Genomic DNA, 14,973 nt, shown 5'->3' on the forward strand with positions numbered 1-14,973 from the left:
GATATGCCTGGTCAATCAATTTGGATCAGTTGCGGGTCTTTCAATCAATCTACGCAAAACAAAAATATTAGCGACAAAGTTAAGCAATAAAGAAAAAGAAGAATTAAGTCAAGAAACAGGATTTGAAATAGCTCTCCAAGCAAAATATTTAGGAATAAACATAACAATGAATAACAAAGATCTGTATAAAAATAATTATGAAAAAACCTGGAATAAAATAAAAAATGATCTGAAAAAAATGGATGAATCTGGATATCTCTCTCCTAGGACGGATAGCTACAATAAAAATGAATATCTTGCCTAGACTATGCTTCTTGTTCCAGAACATTCCAATTGACATCAAGGAAAAAGAATTTACGAATTGGAATGCTGAACTTACAAAATTTATTTGGAGAGGGAAGAAACCGAGAATAAAGATGAAAAATTTACAAGACACTAAACAAAGAGGAGGACTGGCTCTCCCAAATCTAAAATTATACAGGGAAGCAGCTATATTGATTTGGTTAAGAGAATGGATCCATCTTGACAATCAAAGTCTCATAACTCTGGAAGGAGATAGTTTAAAATTTGGCTTACATGCATACTTAATCTATTGGAAAGTGGCAGAAGACTCAAACTTTAATAAACACCCAATTAGGAAAACTCTGATGAATACTTGGAACAAATATAAAAAATTCTTTTACAGAAAATTACCACAATGGACCTCGATCCAAGAAGCTATCAAACAAAGTGGAAATTCAAAGGGCAGTAAAAGATGGCCAACATATGCGGAAATACTCAAGAAAACACAAGATAACCTCCAACTGAAATCAATGACAGAAATAAACCAGCAGGACTACAACATGAACTGGTTTGAATATGCACAAATACACCAACAATATCAAAAAGATGTGCATACAGGATTTGAAGAAGAAAAGACAGACCTCGATAAGATACTTCAATCAAGAAATAAACAACTATCTAAGCTCTACAGTCTCCTGTTAAAATTACACACAGAAGATGAATATATCAAGGGGTGTATGGTAAAATGGGCTTAAAACATTGGTTGCTCAGTTAGCATAGATGAATGGGAATACCTCTGGAAAGTAAAAATAAAAATTTTCAGAAGCTATTCCCTTCTAGAAAATTTCTACAAAATGTTTTATCAAGCTTATATGACACCTGTTAAATTAGCCAAAATACAGCCACAATTAAAAAATACCTGCTGGAAATGTAAACAGGTAACAGGATCATTTTTCCACATGTGGTGGACTTGTAAGAAGGCAAAAAACTTTTGGATTGAGATCCATAAAACCACTGAAAAAATACTAAAGCTAAAAATACCTATGCACCCAGAAATATTCCTACTAGGAATAACAGACACATCACTGCTGAAGCCACACGATAAACTCTTCACTTTGATGACAACAGCTGCGAGAATAGTTTATGCACAAGCCTGGAAATTGGAGGAAACACCAGAAATGGAGGAATGGATCGTGAAAGTGACGGAGGTGGCTGAGATGGACATTCTGACAGGGTATCTCCAGTCAAAAGACCCTTCCGAGTTTAGGAAAGTCTGGGAGCCCTTCAAAAAGTTTTTAGAAGGAAAGACTATTTCAACGTGGGGGTTTCAAATTTGACTATTATAAATTTTAATTTTCACCACTCGTTTACCTTCCTTCTGTTAAAAAAAAAAAGGTCATGATGAAGAAAAAAAAGAACTACAGTTCACAATTGCTCGTGGCTTGTGAACAGGTTGTGAAACAGTGAGCTTTTTGCTTTTGCTTTTTGGTGTATTTCTTTGGCAAGTACTTTGCATTTTTATATCGCCATTTGTTCAGTTTTTTTTCTTTTTTATATAAATATGGACATTTTAGCTTTGTTTTCAGTTTTTGTTTTTTTCTCTCTCCCTTTTTGATCCTTTTTAAATCTCAGTTTTCCCACTTTCTATACAATCAAATGTTCTCACTCTTTCGATGTTAATTTACTCTATCTTATAAGGTAAAACTTCAATAAATATATATATATATATATATTAAAAAAAAGAATAATTTAAGGGGGGGATTTGTTTGAGAACAGAGTCAACATTGAGGCCTAGAGGGTGAAGCTTATGTTATTTTCTGTTGGCCACATGAGGATATATTGAAGGTCATCTATTTTTTCTTTTTCACTTCTTAAACTTTTAATGTAACTTTTAAAACTTTAAAAATAAAGTTATTTTTAAAAAGAACTTAATACGTGCAAAATTCACATGTTTTCACATGAAACAGAGTTTTCTGTGCAGAAAACAGCATTTTATATGAAGGAATTAATATTTCTGGGTTAATATATTATTTTACATGCATGACCATCCCATCAAGTGAAATAAGAATGCTATTATCGAGCAGGAGGTTTTAGACTTCACTGTTAAGGTGTAATGAAGAGTGAGAGCCATTCACTAGCAACACCTCAGGCCTCAAATCTTTTGAATGATTTTGTAGACAGGTGAAAATGTTCTCTGGCATCTGACATTTATGAACTGATGAGAGATAGGCTTTTGGGGATGGTGAGATTGGGATTTTTGGGTGGATTTGGAGTTTTAAAGCATTTAATGTTTTAATGTGTAATGGTTTTAATGATATAAATGGTTTCTTTTTAATTTTTATATTTACACTTCAGTATATTTATATTGTTTTAATGTGTAGTGTTTTATATTTATCATTAGCCGGCTTGAGTCCCTCTATCAGGAGAAAGGTGGGATAAAAATTAAGTAATTAAAATAGATACATAATCTTGCTAGTCACTGCATGAAAGAAGATATTAATTTTCTAGATATGAAGCAAATATGTTTGCCCATTGCAGTGTTAAACCTAATAGTATCTCAGGTAAGAGGCAATGTTTTCTCATGTAATAACTACAAGATGAATGAACTTTGTGTTGTATGCTGTGAATAACAAATGACTTGGCAAAACCACATTTCATTTTCACATTTCAAATCAAAAGAGAATCAGTCTAACAACCTTGTAATGAAAGTCTGGAAGAATGAATCATTATTTTACCTAATCCTTTTTTGTCATGCCAATTTCGACTCATTTCTTTCATCATGGAGATCAATATGGTCATTCTGAATCAGTGCAACTATGATAAGTAAAAAAAATCCAAAAGATATGACCTAAATGTAGCTTAAAATATAGGATAAAAACATCTTTGTGGTTTAGAGCTACCATTCAAATAGGAGTGAGCATGTAAATGCATATATCCCATCATAATTGCATGTATGATTCTAATTACATCCAGAAGAAGTTTAAACTGATATTGTTTGTTCCTAGATGTCATGCTCTCTAGAAGTACTGTACATTTATAATTTATCATGATTTCTCATCTCTCAACTTTGCCCATCTGTTTGAATGGCATTGTGCCGACTCATAGATTGGTTTGATTGTCTCACTAGAGTGCAAGTGCCAGGTAATGATGGATTTATAGGGGCAGCCTGCAGAGCTCATAAGTAACAAGACCATTGCCAAAATCTGCTGCTCTGTGGCAGCAGCGTCTCAACACTCTTTTTCAATTTTGGTAGCAGTTTTTGTGAGGATGTTATATGTACACAGGGAAGGGCTATTAACTGGAAAAAGGAAAGCTCAGATGATGTGTTTCCACCACTGCCAATTTACCATAAACTAGAATAGTACCACAAGCACAAAACAAGACTATAAACATGTGAAAAACCAAAACACATCATTTATATACTCAGTCTATATCTCTAGGTGTATGCATATGAAATGAGTAGTATTTCTAGTTTGTTTTAGAAGATTAGAGATTGCATGAATTAAGCTGAACTGATATAAGTATATATGGTTTAGAGCAGGGTTGGAGGTGTCCCCTATGATAAGGGATGGCCTTTATTTGAGATTTGGAAAGCTTGTCCCTTTTAGGACAGGCAAGTGTCCCTTATGTGAAGGTTCAAAGGTTTTGCCTTTTCTATAGGCTGAACAAGATGCTAGAAAAATCAAAGATAACAGAAATTAATGTTGTCATTTGCTATTTAGGTAGAGAAGGACAACCAAAGCTTGGTGGAGTCTACTTCTCTGGATGTTTTTAAGCAGAGGTTGGGTGGCCATCTTTTGGCAGTGTTTTGCTTATGTATCCCAGCATGGCAAAGGGTTGCAATGAGTGGCCCCTGTGGTTTCTTCCAACACTATGGGTCCCTAATTTTATAGCAAACTTGTTAATGGCCCCTTCTTAGTTATAGACTCAGCATGTTAAGTGAGAAGAGAAAAGCACAGTAGATGAAATATGGTGGAATGAGAGGAACATCATGAAGTCTACAATTAAATGGCAAAATACATACTAAATAAAAAAACTCTTCACTGAATATCCTTGTTATTGTTGCGTGTCTTCAAGTCATTTTTGACTTATGAAAACAATGCAAACTGGGGGGTGAGAGTGTATGACTTGCCCTGGCTCACAGCCAAGCAAGAATCCAAATGCTGGTCTCCAGAGTCATGGTCAAGCAATAAAACCATCAATCCACACTGGCTCTACACTGAATTGCTAGGATGGGGGTCACAGTATTTTGTTTTCAGTCCATTTTATTGTTTGTAGCACAATTCATCTTTAATTGTGCCAGAATACTTGTAATACATACAATTGTCTAGACAGTTTGCAGACTCGGTGAAATGGTCTTCTAGTTTACAGTAGTCCAAAAATATCTACTGGCAGAATGCAGAGAGTCATAAACCCTGACCAACCGTACTTCCTCCTGAGATTAAATGGTGGTTGATGGAAATGATCAGCTTGCCACAGACAACACTGATCCAAATATAGATGTCATTTTTCTCTTTGTTTGCACAATTAAATCTGTCTGGCATGATAAGCCTGTGATGGGGATAGGTTTTACAGTTCAAAGGAAGAGAGAGGAAGAGAAAGAGTGTGTATTCTGGCTTCTTAATTAGATGAAGAGGTCTTTTTCTCCAGTTCTTCTATGAATCCTACTGTGTTCACAGGAAAGGACTTAAGGCATTGTTCAAACCAAAACAAAAAGTCTTTGGTTTTCAAAATGTAAAATTGATTTTTAATAACTTCTTGTACCCAAATGGTGTGTAAAACATGTACATTTTAAAATATTTATAAAGCAAGTAATTACAAATGTCATTTTCCAGAGGTGGCATTTTTGTTTTCATGTGTGGTGGATCTGTTCAGTTGATCATGAACATTGGACAAAGTAATTCCTGAAGGAATTGAGCATAATTGTCAGTCTGACCCAGTTCAGTGACTGGAATCATACAAACAATAAGACTTAAGGAAACATATTGATGTTGAAATAATGATTATTGAAAAGTAGGTATCTGTGCTTACTATGTGATGAGTAAACTGCTTTATAGCAGAATTTGACACCTCTCCTGAGAAGTCCTATTAAATTCAATGGAAATTACACATAGCTAAGTGTGTATAGTGTTGCAGCATTAGTTGATCTGGCAGAGCGGGTGGTAAATATCATGATCTGATTACCATGCTCAATATATCCCATATGCAAGGGGGTATTGGGATAACGATACAAATGGTTTGCTAGGGTAGATCCTCTCTCACTCAGACTCAGCCCCAACCCGCCCCCCCCCCCCCCAAATCAAAATCCTGGCTACAGGCCTGGCTGCCAATGTTCCCATCACCTATCCTGTGCAATGGGTCTATTCTATTTCTATTCACAGAAGTGACATGACAAGGGTGGGATCCTCTCCCTCTCTCTTGTTTTTTCGTAAACTCTTAATTTCTGTACAGCAATAATATGCCTTTTATTTAAAAAAATGCAAAGGAGCAGAAGCGCAGGAAACCAGGGTTACAAGAGTATGTGTGTCAGGAGTTCTACTGCAGTCACAAAACATCTGTTTTTGCAGAAGCAATTATATTAGTTCCAGTTAAGGAACCAGGTATCCAAAAACACAGTTGTAGTAGTCTTCTACTCAAACAACAAAACGTGGAGAGACTTTTGTTCTTTCCCAAATAAGCAGGAAGGCTTTTCTTTCTCTTTTGTTGCTGCAATATACAAAGTGTATACAAAATATACAAACTTTACAGCTTCTTCTTCCTCACTACTTACAGCAGCATTTCTCCAGCACTCTCCAAACCACCATCCATCCCTCAGTAACTCTCATCAACCCACATCAAACTTACTCAATATAACTACAAGCTAAATACTGCTCCCATTGCATAAACCACCATACCCTAATTGCAGTGGCTTAACTCTTTTACAGGTGGTTAGGCCAGAGGTATTAACTCTGCTATCACATAGAAAATGCCATTTAATTTCCAAATCCTGACAGTGTGGAAGTGGATCGGCACAACTGCACAAGTGAAGAGAAGTGTGGTAACAAAACCTTGTACTAGCGGTTTCTTCTGACCAGTTGTACCTGATGGTTAACTCCTTGACATAGCCTCAGAGTTCACCCCAGTTTAAGGCTCTTCCCATGACCTTGTAGCACCTTGACTTCCTTCTTGTTTACAAGTTCCACTCAGTGCACTTTTTCCAGCTCATTTTATGTTTTTATTGCTGTGTTTTTCATGTGTTTTATAATGTGATTTTTTAATGCCTTTTAAATTTATTTGTGTGTTTTTGTATTTGATATTACTGTATGCTTGTTTTATATCTGTAAGCCACCCCGAGTCCCTCTGGGGGGATGGTGGCGGGGTACAAAAATAAAATTATTATTATTATTATTATTATTATTATTATTATTATTATTATTAAAACTGCTCATTCTGATATGTATCCGGTATTAGCTATTCTGCGACTGACATGAGATTGTGACTTTGTGCAATAAAATCCTAAATTACCTGAAGCAAGATGTGTTCCGTTCTATTGACATTTCCGGGGGGGGGGGGGGGGGATAATGGGCATCTAGCTTATTTCTTTCCCATTCCTGAGTAAATCCAAGTGATTCAAATGGTTTCTGCACTTGCTTAATCCGACACCCAGTATTCCATGGCTAGGATATTGGTTGAACAGGATTTCACCCATTTAAACATTTTCATATTGCCTTTGTACCAAAACAGTAGCTTCTAAGATGACTTGAGTGCTCTTTAAAACAAGATGCTATGCCAAAGAGATAAGCAGATTAAAAATACTGAGATAGAAGCAGATATAGTTTTATTACATTTCAGGAGCATATTAGGCATGACTAATATGATTTTGATTGGCTTCATTGAGTCTGCTCTGGCAAACTCTGTCTCCAACAGTAATGACCACAATATTAAAGTGGAAGTCTGATAGTTTTCACATTTTCAGTTCCCTTTCGTGTGATGGGGAAAGTTTCATCTCCTGAGATTTGTATGGTTGCAGATAATCCTTTCCTGGGTCCTTTCATGCCATACAATTCTACTTTAGCTGAAACGAAAACATAATATGAAATGCTGGAATTTGCTATTTAGGTCTTTTTAAAATCCTCAGCCAGATCATTCTAGTTCTCACCAAACTACAAAATCCAGGATTCCATTGGATGCAGCCAGTGTGGGAAAAGTGGAATGATAATGCTATAATGTGCAGCGTGAAGCAGCTCCTGGTTTGTGTAGGTTTATTTAGAAGCTGTTTTTGAAACTTTGATGACAATGTGTTTCACATAACCTTTGCAATCAAATAAAGTTATGCTGTTTTGGATTACATCATATCTGTGAGAACTTTTCAAGACTAAGGCCCCATCCACACACTGAATAAAATCCCACATTTTCTGCTTTGAACTGGAATATATGACAGATAACCCAGTTCACAACAGATATTGTGGGATTTTCTGCCTTGATATTCTGGGTTATATGTCTGCGTGGAAGTGCCCTAAATCATCTTCTCAGATTTAAAAAAAAATAAAGTATCCATGTTTTCCAGAATTTGATATTAGGAATTGAAACACTTCTGAGCATTAATTCTTCATGGTATAAATGGAACTTAGAAGCTATAAAATGTCTGAAAACAGTTCTGGTTCTTCAGTTGACTTCCTCCTGTCATGGGCTGTTTCCATGCCAGCCCTCTGTTTGATGGCCTCTGCCACAGGATGGTAGATATTTTTGTTACCATTACATGTTGTGGAAGCAAAGAAAAAATCATATGGAGACATTTGTCTGCTGTGAGAAAAATGCACCAGGCAAATCATTTCCTAGTTGTGAAAGATAAAAGCTAACAAATGTCTTGGAATTTAAGAATCTGTTAAGCTTATACATTGAAAGTTAGCAAATGCCTTAGAATCTTTCTAGTACATCTACTGACACAAAAGCAAAGTGTACCACTGATACACTTTTCAGAGAAATACCACAACTATTCTACAGGCTTTATCACATTAGACCTGGGGTACCCAACCTTTTTAAACAGGGGGCCAGTTCACAGTCCCTCAGACCATTGGAGGGCCGGACTATAGTTTTTTTTTTAAAAAAAAACTATGAACAAATTCTTATGCACACTGCACATGTCTTATTTTGAAGTAAAAAAACAAAACAGGAATAAATACAGCCTCAATGTTAATCATAGTCATAATAAAAATAATAAAGAGGGTTGGAAGAGAGCCCTTGGGCCATTCTGCCTTTGTGCACCAAAAGCACTAGCAAAGCACCCCTTAATAATTAATTATTAATTAAATAATAATTAAAATACCATTATAAACAAGCAAAGCTTTGGAAGGCACGCACCAGGTGAGGGAGGAGACAGGAAAGGTGTGCGCCTTTCCCTCCTACCCCGCACCGCACACACCTTCCTTGACGGAGGAGGAGGGAGCTGCCACCGCAGGGGCCGGATAAATGGCTTCGATGGGCCACATGTGGCTCCCAGCTCTTAGTTTGGGGATCCCTGCATTAGATTAAGGCAGTGGTTGTCAACCTGTGAGTCCCCAATTGTTCTGACCTACAACTCCCAGAAATCCAAGACACTTTACCAGCTGTTAGGATTTCTGGGAGTTGAAGGCCAAAACATATGGGGACCCACAGGTTGAGAACCATTGGACTAAGGATTAGGCATGGATCATGGCGAATCCATGGGAGTTCCAGCAGGGGGTGTGGAGAACCTGTCGCTCCACATCCTGCAACTCCTGCCTTGCCTGGACCTCCATCCTATGAGGGGAAGTGTCACTGCCCAGCTTCTCCTCATTGCTTTTAAGGTAACACAGGAAGTCTCCCGTATTACCATGGCAGCAGCATGCGTCGCTTTCTCTCTTCTTTCACCGGCTGGAAGTTGTTGTGTGTTGTGAGAAGGGCTTCATGGTGAAAGTGGAGAAGAAGTGGCATATGATGGGTAAATCCACCCGTCTGATGAGGTCGTATGAAGGACATGTTATGTAATTCTGTTAACAAAAAATACATTCATTCAATCTTCTGCTTACTGGTTCAGAAGAAGCACAGAGTACTCTGGAAAAGAGTCAGTATGCTGAGATTTTATTGAGAAAACTGTAGCTCATGCCACTTAACTAGGTAATGTTTTAACAATTAACAGGGCAATTTATAATCTCCAAGACAGATGCTTCTCGTTAAAGATGTTTGCTGCTCTGTGACAAAGAAAATTATTTAAAGACATAAATGGTCAAAGATCATAAAATTCCTGAGATACTAAAAATCCAATCAGTTCTTTTACAATATAAAATAATCACTTTATATACATCTGCCACGTGAAGGCTTTGTAAAAGAGTATATGGCAGAGGAAAGGAATGGGAACAAAGGAATGAAATTCCATACATGCCTGTTTCCATTTGTTATATACATATTCATATGTGATTAAATGTATATAAGAAGGGGTGAATATGGTATAGCCACTGGGGAATACATATACTACTAGTTTAGACACCCTCCCCACCCCAACTCCAATTGGGAAAGAACTAACCCCAGACTTTACAGAAAATAGATCATTGGACTTTTCTTAAATAATTTCACATGTGCTGTATTTGAATCCTCGAAGATTACTTTTTTAGATAAGTACTGTAAGAAATTTGTGCATGAAGACAGTGAACCTTACTCCTGAATAAACATGTATAGATTTACAGTACTAATCTAAATCTAAATTCAACTAGAACTAACTGGCATTAGTTGAACCATCTGCTTTATGCCTCAAAATTTCTATTTCATATATCTTATTGCATATTTTTGTTAGTCATAATACTTTTGATTGACATTGATTCTTATACTAATATTACTGTAAAACAAAAACTGAAATTCTATACCTGCTTCCATAGGTGCAAGCCATCCTGAACACTGTGAAACTTCTTAATATAGACATGGCCAGGATTATGCTGTAAATTGCTATGGTTTATGGAATTTTTTCCCGAGATCTTTTGAAAAATAATGTATTATTCACCCTTATACAGCATTCTGGGTTAGTAGTTAGGAACATACTGCTCATGGGAATGGAATAAGTTTTCAAATTAAGATGGAGCAGAAGTTGGTGTGACGGATTAGCCATGGTGGAATGGAATGAGTACTAGATCTGATAAATGGGAGGTGTAAGTGTATGACTGCCAATGATAGAGGGATATTCAGGACTGGATTAATGTCAAAATACAGGAGATTTTTAGCTACCTTTCTTGCAGAATATGCCATGATGTTATGAACATGCAGACATGTGGACTTAGTTGACTTGAATTTTGCATGAGAAGGAAAAAAGAGGGGGAAGGGACTGGGAATCCAACCCTTGCTATGGCAAAAAGGACAACCAGGTACTAGAATGTGGGTGCAATCTGGCATTAGGTCTGACTAGCCAATCAGGTTAGCTAATTGCCTATGCACAGTTTACACATTCTGATGTTTGACAAATCCTAAGCATACTGACGAGAAAGTTTCATTGAATACAATTGGATTTATTTATATGTAAACAAGCTAGCTTCATACTGTAACCAGTAATCTTCATTATGTAGCTACAAAATATTTGCTTGTAACTTCATTTTAAAAAGAAACCCTAAGTAGAGGATTCATTTATATCTTTTTTGAAAATATGTAAATTATTTTGCATTTTTAAAAAGAGAGAAAAATCAAAGCAGCCCAAGTTGTGTAGATGACAGATGTTCTTCTATCTCTTTTCTTAGGACTATAATGATGAAATTCGTCAAGAGCAATTGAGAGAATTATCATATTTAAATGGTTCAGAGGATTCAACCCGTGGACGAGGCATTAGAGGAAGAGGAATCAGGGTTCCTCCTGCAGCATCTTCAAGGTAAGTTAGTTTGTCTTTTTTCCCAAAAATATAAATAACTGTAGAAGAGCTGCAACCTATTGTACCAATAACATGATTTGAATGTACAGAAAGTTCAAAATTTACAGAAGTGGATGCAACAAAATATGGAAATGTTATTTATACCATATATTTATTTCTAGTATGTATCTACCCATTCACAACTATGATGTGGCTACAAGAAGGTTAAAATATAGCTATTTAAATGTAGTACCCAATGATGATCATAATGAGTTGCCAGATGAGTGAACACAAAGAGATGGCTTTCAATGTTTCAGTAACATTAACATGACTGGGGCTCTATCTTCTGATAGGGGAAAAGGCAATGCAGCAAAGTGCATTGTCACCCTTTACCCTTTCTCACGGAGGCAGAGACAGGGCGCCAGCACGTCTTCTCCCATTCCCCCAATGTGATGGCGGAAAGAGGGAGGGTGTGCAAGGTGCTACGAGGTATCCCACACACGTGCTGTTTTGCCGGCAAAAGCACATGTGAACAGGTTCCTAATCTTGCCTCACTACAAACTTGTGATGAAAGTTTCCTTTCACACATATTATAGTCTTCCTGTGTTACATTTACTTCAAAACACTTTCACAACTGACATCAGTCTGCCAAGAAATAAAAATATCTGTTGAATTCTGATGATATTCAAATAATTCTCAAGTAAAGAAAGATGGAGTTATTGTAATATAGTTGTTTGTGCAGTGGGCAAGCACTTTAAAGTCCAGGTTCAAATCCCTGCTTACGCATTGAAACTCAGTGTCATCAATCTATGTAGCTATTTATCTTACTTTTATATTAATGCATGCCCTGTTCTTTCTCAGGGGACGTGGGAATGCAATTCCTCCACCACCATCTGGACGAGGAGCTCAAGCACCAAGAGGATCTCCTGTGACACGTGGAGTACTTCCAGTCCCTCCTGTAGCTAGAGGTGTTCCAACCCCTCGAACAAGAGGGGTTCCAGCCGTGCCAGGTTACAGACCACCCCCTCCCCCAGCACAAGAACCTTATGAAGAATATGTAAGTATCACATTTCTTAACAAAACAAAATAAAGTATGAAATGTTGGCATATCTTTGCAACTCCAAATTCAGTTTAATTGTATATTAGGTAGCTAACCATCCTTTTGAATATTCCAGTGGTACTGCTTGCATTGTAGGTGTGTTGATGGAATGAGTACAGTAATAAATTTTGCACTGAACCAACACCAGAGTACAACCTGTGCTGACACATACTGTGATGTGGGCCTGCTCTAATGCCCATTCTTGGGATTTCCTGGTACACTGTGCCTTTATTAAGCCCATAAATGTAGTGGTTGAAATGATAGAACTAATCACTAGTTTTTATAATGGATAGATTGAATTGTCATTATTTTTCTATAATTGCATTTCAACATGAAGGAGAAAGCATACATTACCCATGTTTTTATCTCTTTCTGTATCTTTCTATAGAATGAAATCTGTTTCTTCCAATTTTGTATCAAGGTTTAGTCTTGTATAATCCAATGTATTAATAATACTGACTTTCAAAGTTCACTTTCAGCACTGAATAAGACTTGTTTCCCTTTGTCACTTTGCGTTCATGATATTTCTGTTAATTTTCTTATTAAATAGTTCAAAAAACTGAACATTCCAAAGTACAAGAGGGTTTTTACTCTTCAAAATTTTAATATATCTTCACCTCTGTGGGATGGGAGATTTAGGAAGATATTCTGTTCAAACATACTATGTCCTTGTAGTGCAGAAGAATCTGAAACAATGTCATGTTTTCCTTTTATGGAGGTATTTGTAGTAATCTCATTCATCCCCTACTTACTTTGTATCTAGGAAGATCACTTAAATATTATGGCCTAAATTCAGCCGCTAGTCCTTTCTAGAGAAGACTCAATTGGATTTATAGAAGTTTTGACTTAACAATTTATTGTTTGATTGAAATTGTCTACTTTAGTTTGCAATAGCAAGTCATTTAGGTCTACATCAGTGTAGTTTGACACCACTTTAACTGCTTTGGCTCAATCTATGGAATCATGGGAGTTATAATTTTACAAAGTCTTTAGCCTTCTCTGTCAAAGAGTGCTGATGCCTCACCAAACTACAAAATCCCAGAATTCCATAACATTGCATCATGACAGTTAAAATAGTATAAGGCTGGATCTACACTGCCATATAATCCAGTTCAAAGCAGATAATCTGGATTGTATATGGCAGTGTAAATGGGACTTCAATCCACAATTCTGCAGTGTAGATGCATGCTTTGTCTCTTGTTTTCTGAATGATATGAAATGGATTATACCAGAAACCACAAAGCAAATTTTTGCTATGGGTTATGAGATTGCAACATCAAATTTTATCTAGCTAAGATAACTTTGGAGATTCTTGTACTGTATTGATATGCTCATGAACTTTATTTAATTTAACTATGTTTACATTATATTTTATTTGCATGAGTTGTCCAGATCAATTACTTTATTATAAAATAAAATTTATCTAACATGATGCACATGGAATGAGTTATTTTTAATTTATTTTTCTGAAAACCCCATTAAGAAGAATAAAAGATTTCTTTGATATAGCTGTAAAAAACATTGCGAATGGTTTACAGTTATATTGGCCTCATCTTAAATAAATCATGCACTTTGCTGAGCTTTTAAGGATATTAAAATTTTAAGAATTTTAATTAATATTTGAATACTTTCTTGGAATAGAAGTGTCATATAAATTTAAAGTATGTGGAAGGATGTATGATTTGTTCAGGATTTTTAAAGCAATTCATAGTGATTTTGTTGGTATTAAGTTTGATGTAGTAGTCTAAGACAATAAACAGAAATAATAAACTATAGTAGAGAGAGCTATTTTAAATGTCTGAGGCCCCTTCTGCACAGCTGTATGAAATCAACATTATCTGCTTTGAACTGGATTATACGGCAGTGTAGACTAAGGGCCCTACCACACAGCTGTATAACCCAGAGTATCAAAGCAGAAAATCCCACAATATCTGCTTTGAACTGAGTCCACATTGCCATATATTCCAGTTCAAACAGATAATGTGGAATTTTATTCAGCTGTGTGGAAGGGGCCTAAAATAACCCAGTTCAAATCAGATACTGTGGATTTTCTGCTGTGATAACCTGGATTATCTGGCAGTGTAGAAGAAGCCCAAAGCCCCTTCTAGACTGCTCTATAACTCAGGAATTTATCACAGGTAATCTGCTTTCAATTGGATTACATGAGTCTCTACTGCCATATAATCTGGGATAAGAAGATAATCTGGGATCAGTTCCTGGGATATAATGACAGTGTGGAAGGTGTGTCAGGTATATCACATTTGTGTTTGAAGAGATCTTACCTGCTGGCTAAGGAATTCTTGGAATTACACGAAATGGGTGAAGACAGTGGTTGAAACCAACGTTGCCGAGTCAGTCAGATTTCAAAAAGGTTTCTGGGGAGAATCATCTTAGGCCCCTTCCACACCACCGTATAGTCCAGATTATCAAAGCAGATAATCCACACAATCTGCTTTGCCTTTGAACTGGATTATATGAGTCTACACTGCCATATAATCCAGTTCAAAGTAGATAATCTGGATTTTATAGGAGTGTGTAGAAGGGGCCTTATTGTTGTCATTGGAGGTGGTGGTGATCATGGTTTTTGAAGATGCTGATGTGCTTCATCTACAGTACAGTTTCCTAATCTACATGTCTTTATGCAATCCAACCACATGAAATGTTTCCAACTCCTTCAAATCAATGAGAAATAAATTAAGAACATACCTTTCCAGCTGGAATAGATATTATTTAGCATTGCTTGAATTTAGGCACATGTCTCAATTGGAAT

The 14,973-nt window shown here is 36.4% G+C and overlaps 1 protein-coding gene across 1 annotated transcript in view; it reads left to right on the forward strand.

Annotated features, from left to right (window-relative positions):
* khdrbs2 (KH RNA binding domain containing, signal transduction associated 2) overlaps nucleotides 1-14,973 on the forward strand; it is a 505,577-nt gene that overhangs the window by 266,640 nt on the left and 223,964 nt on the right. The window contains exons 5-6 of the mRNA XM_062982224.1: nucleotides 10,998-11,125; nucleotides 11,966-12,161. Of these exons, the coding sequence (XP_062838294.1) occupies nucleotides 10,998-11,125; nucleotides 11,966-12,161 (324 nt within the window). The remainder of the gene's footprint in view (nucleotides 1-10,997; nucleotides 11,126-11,965; nucleotides 12,162-14,973) is intronic.

Source organism: Anolis carolinensis, chromosome 1 (assembly GCF_035594765.1).
Source record: "Anolis carolinensis isolate JA03-04 chromosome 1, rAnoCar3.1.pri, whole genome shotgun sequence".
NCBI lineage: Eukaryota > Metazoa > Chordata > Lepidosauria > Squamata > Dactyloidae > Anolis > Anolis carolinensis.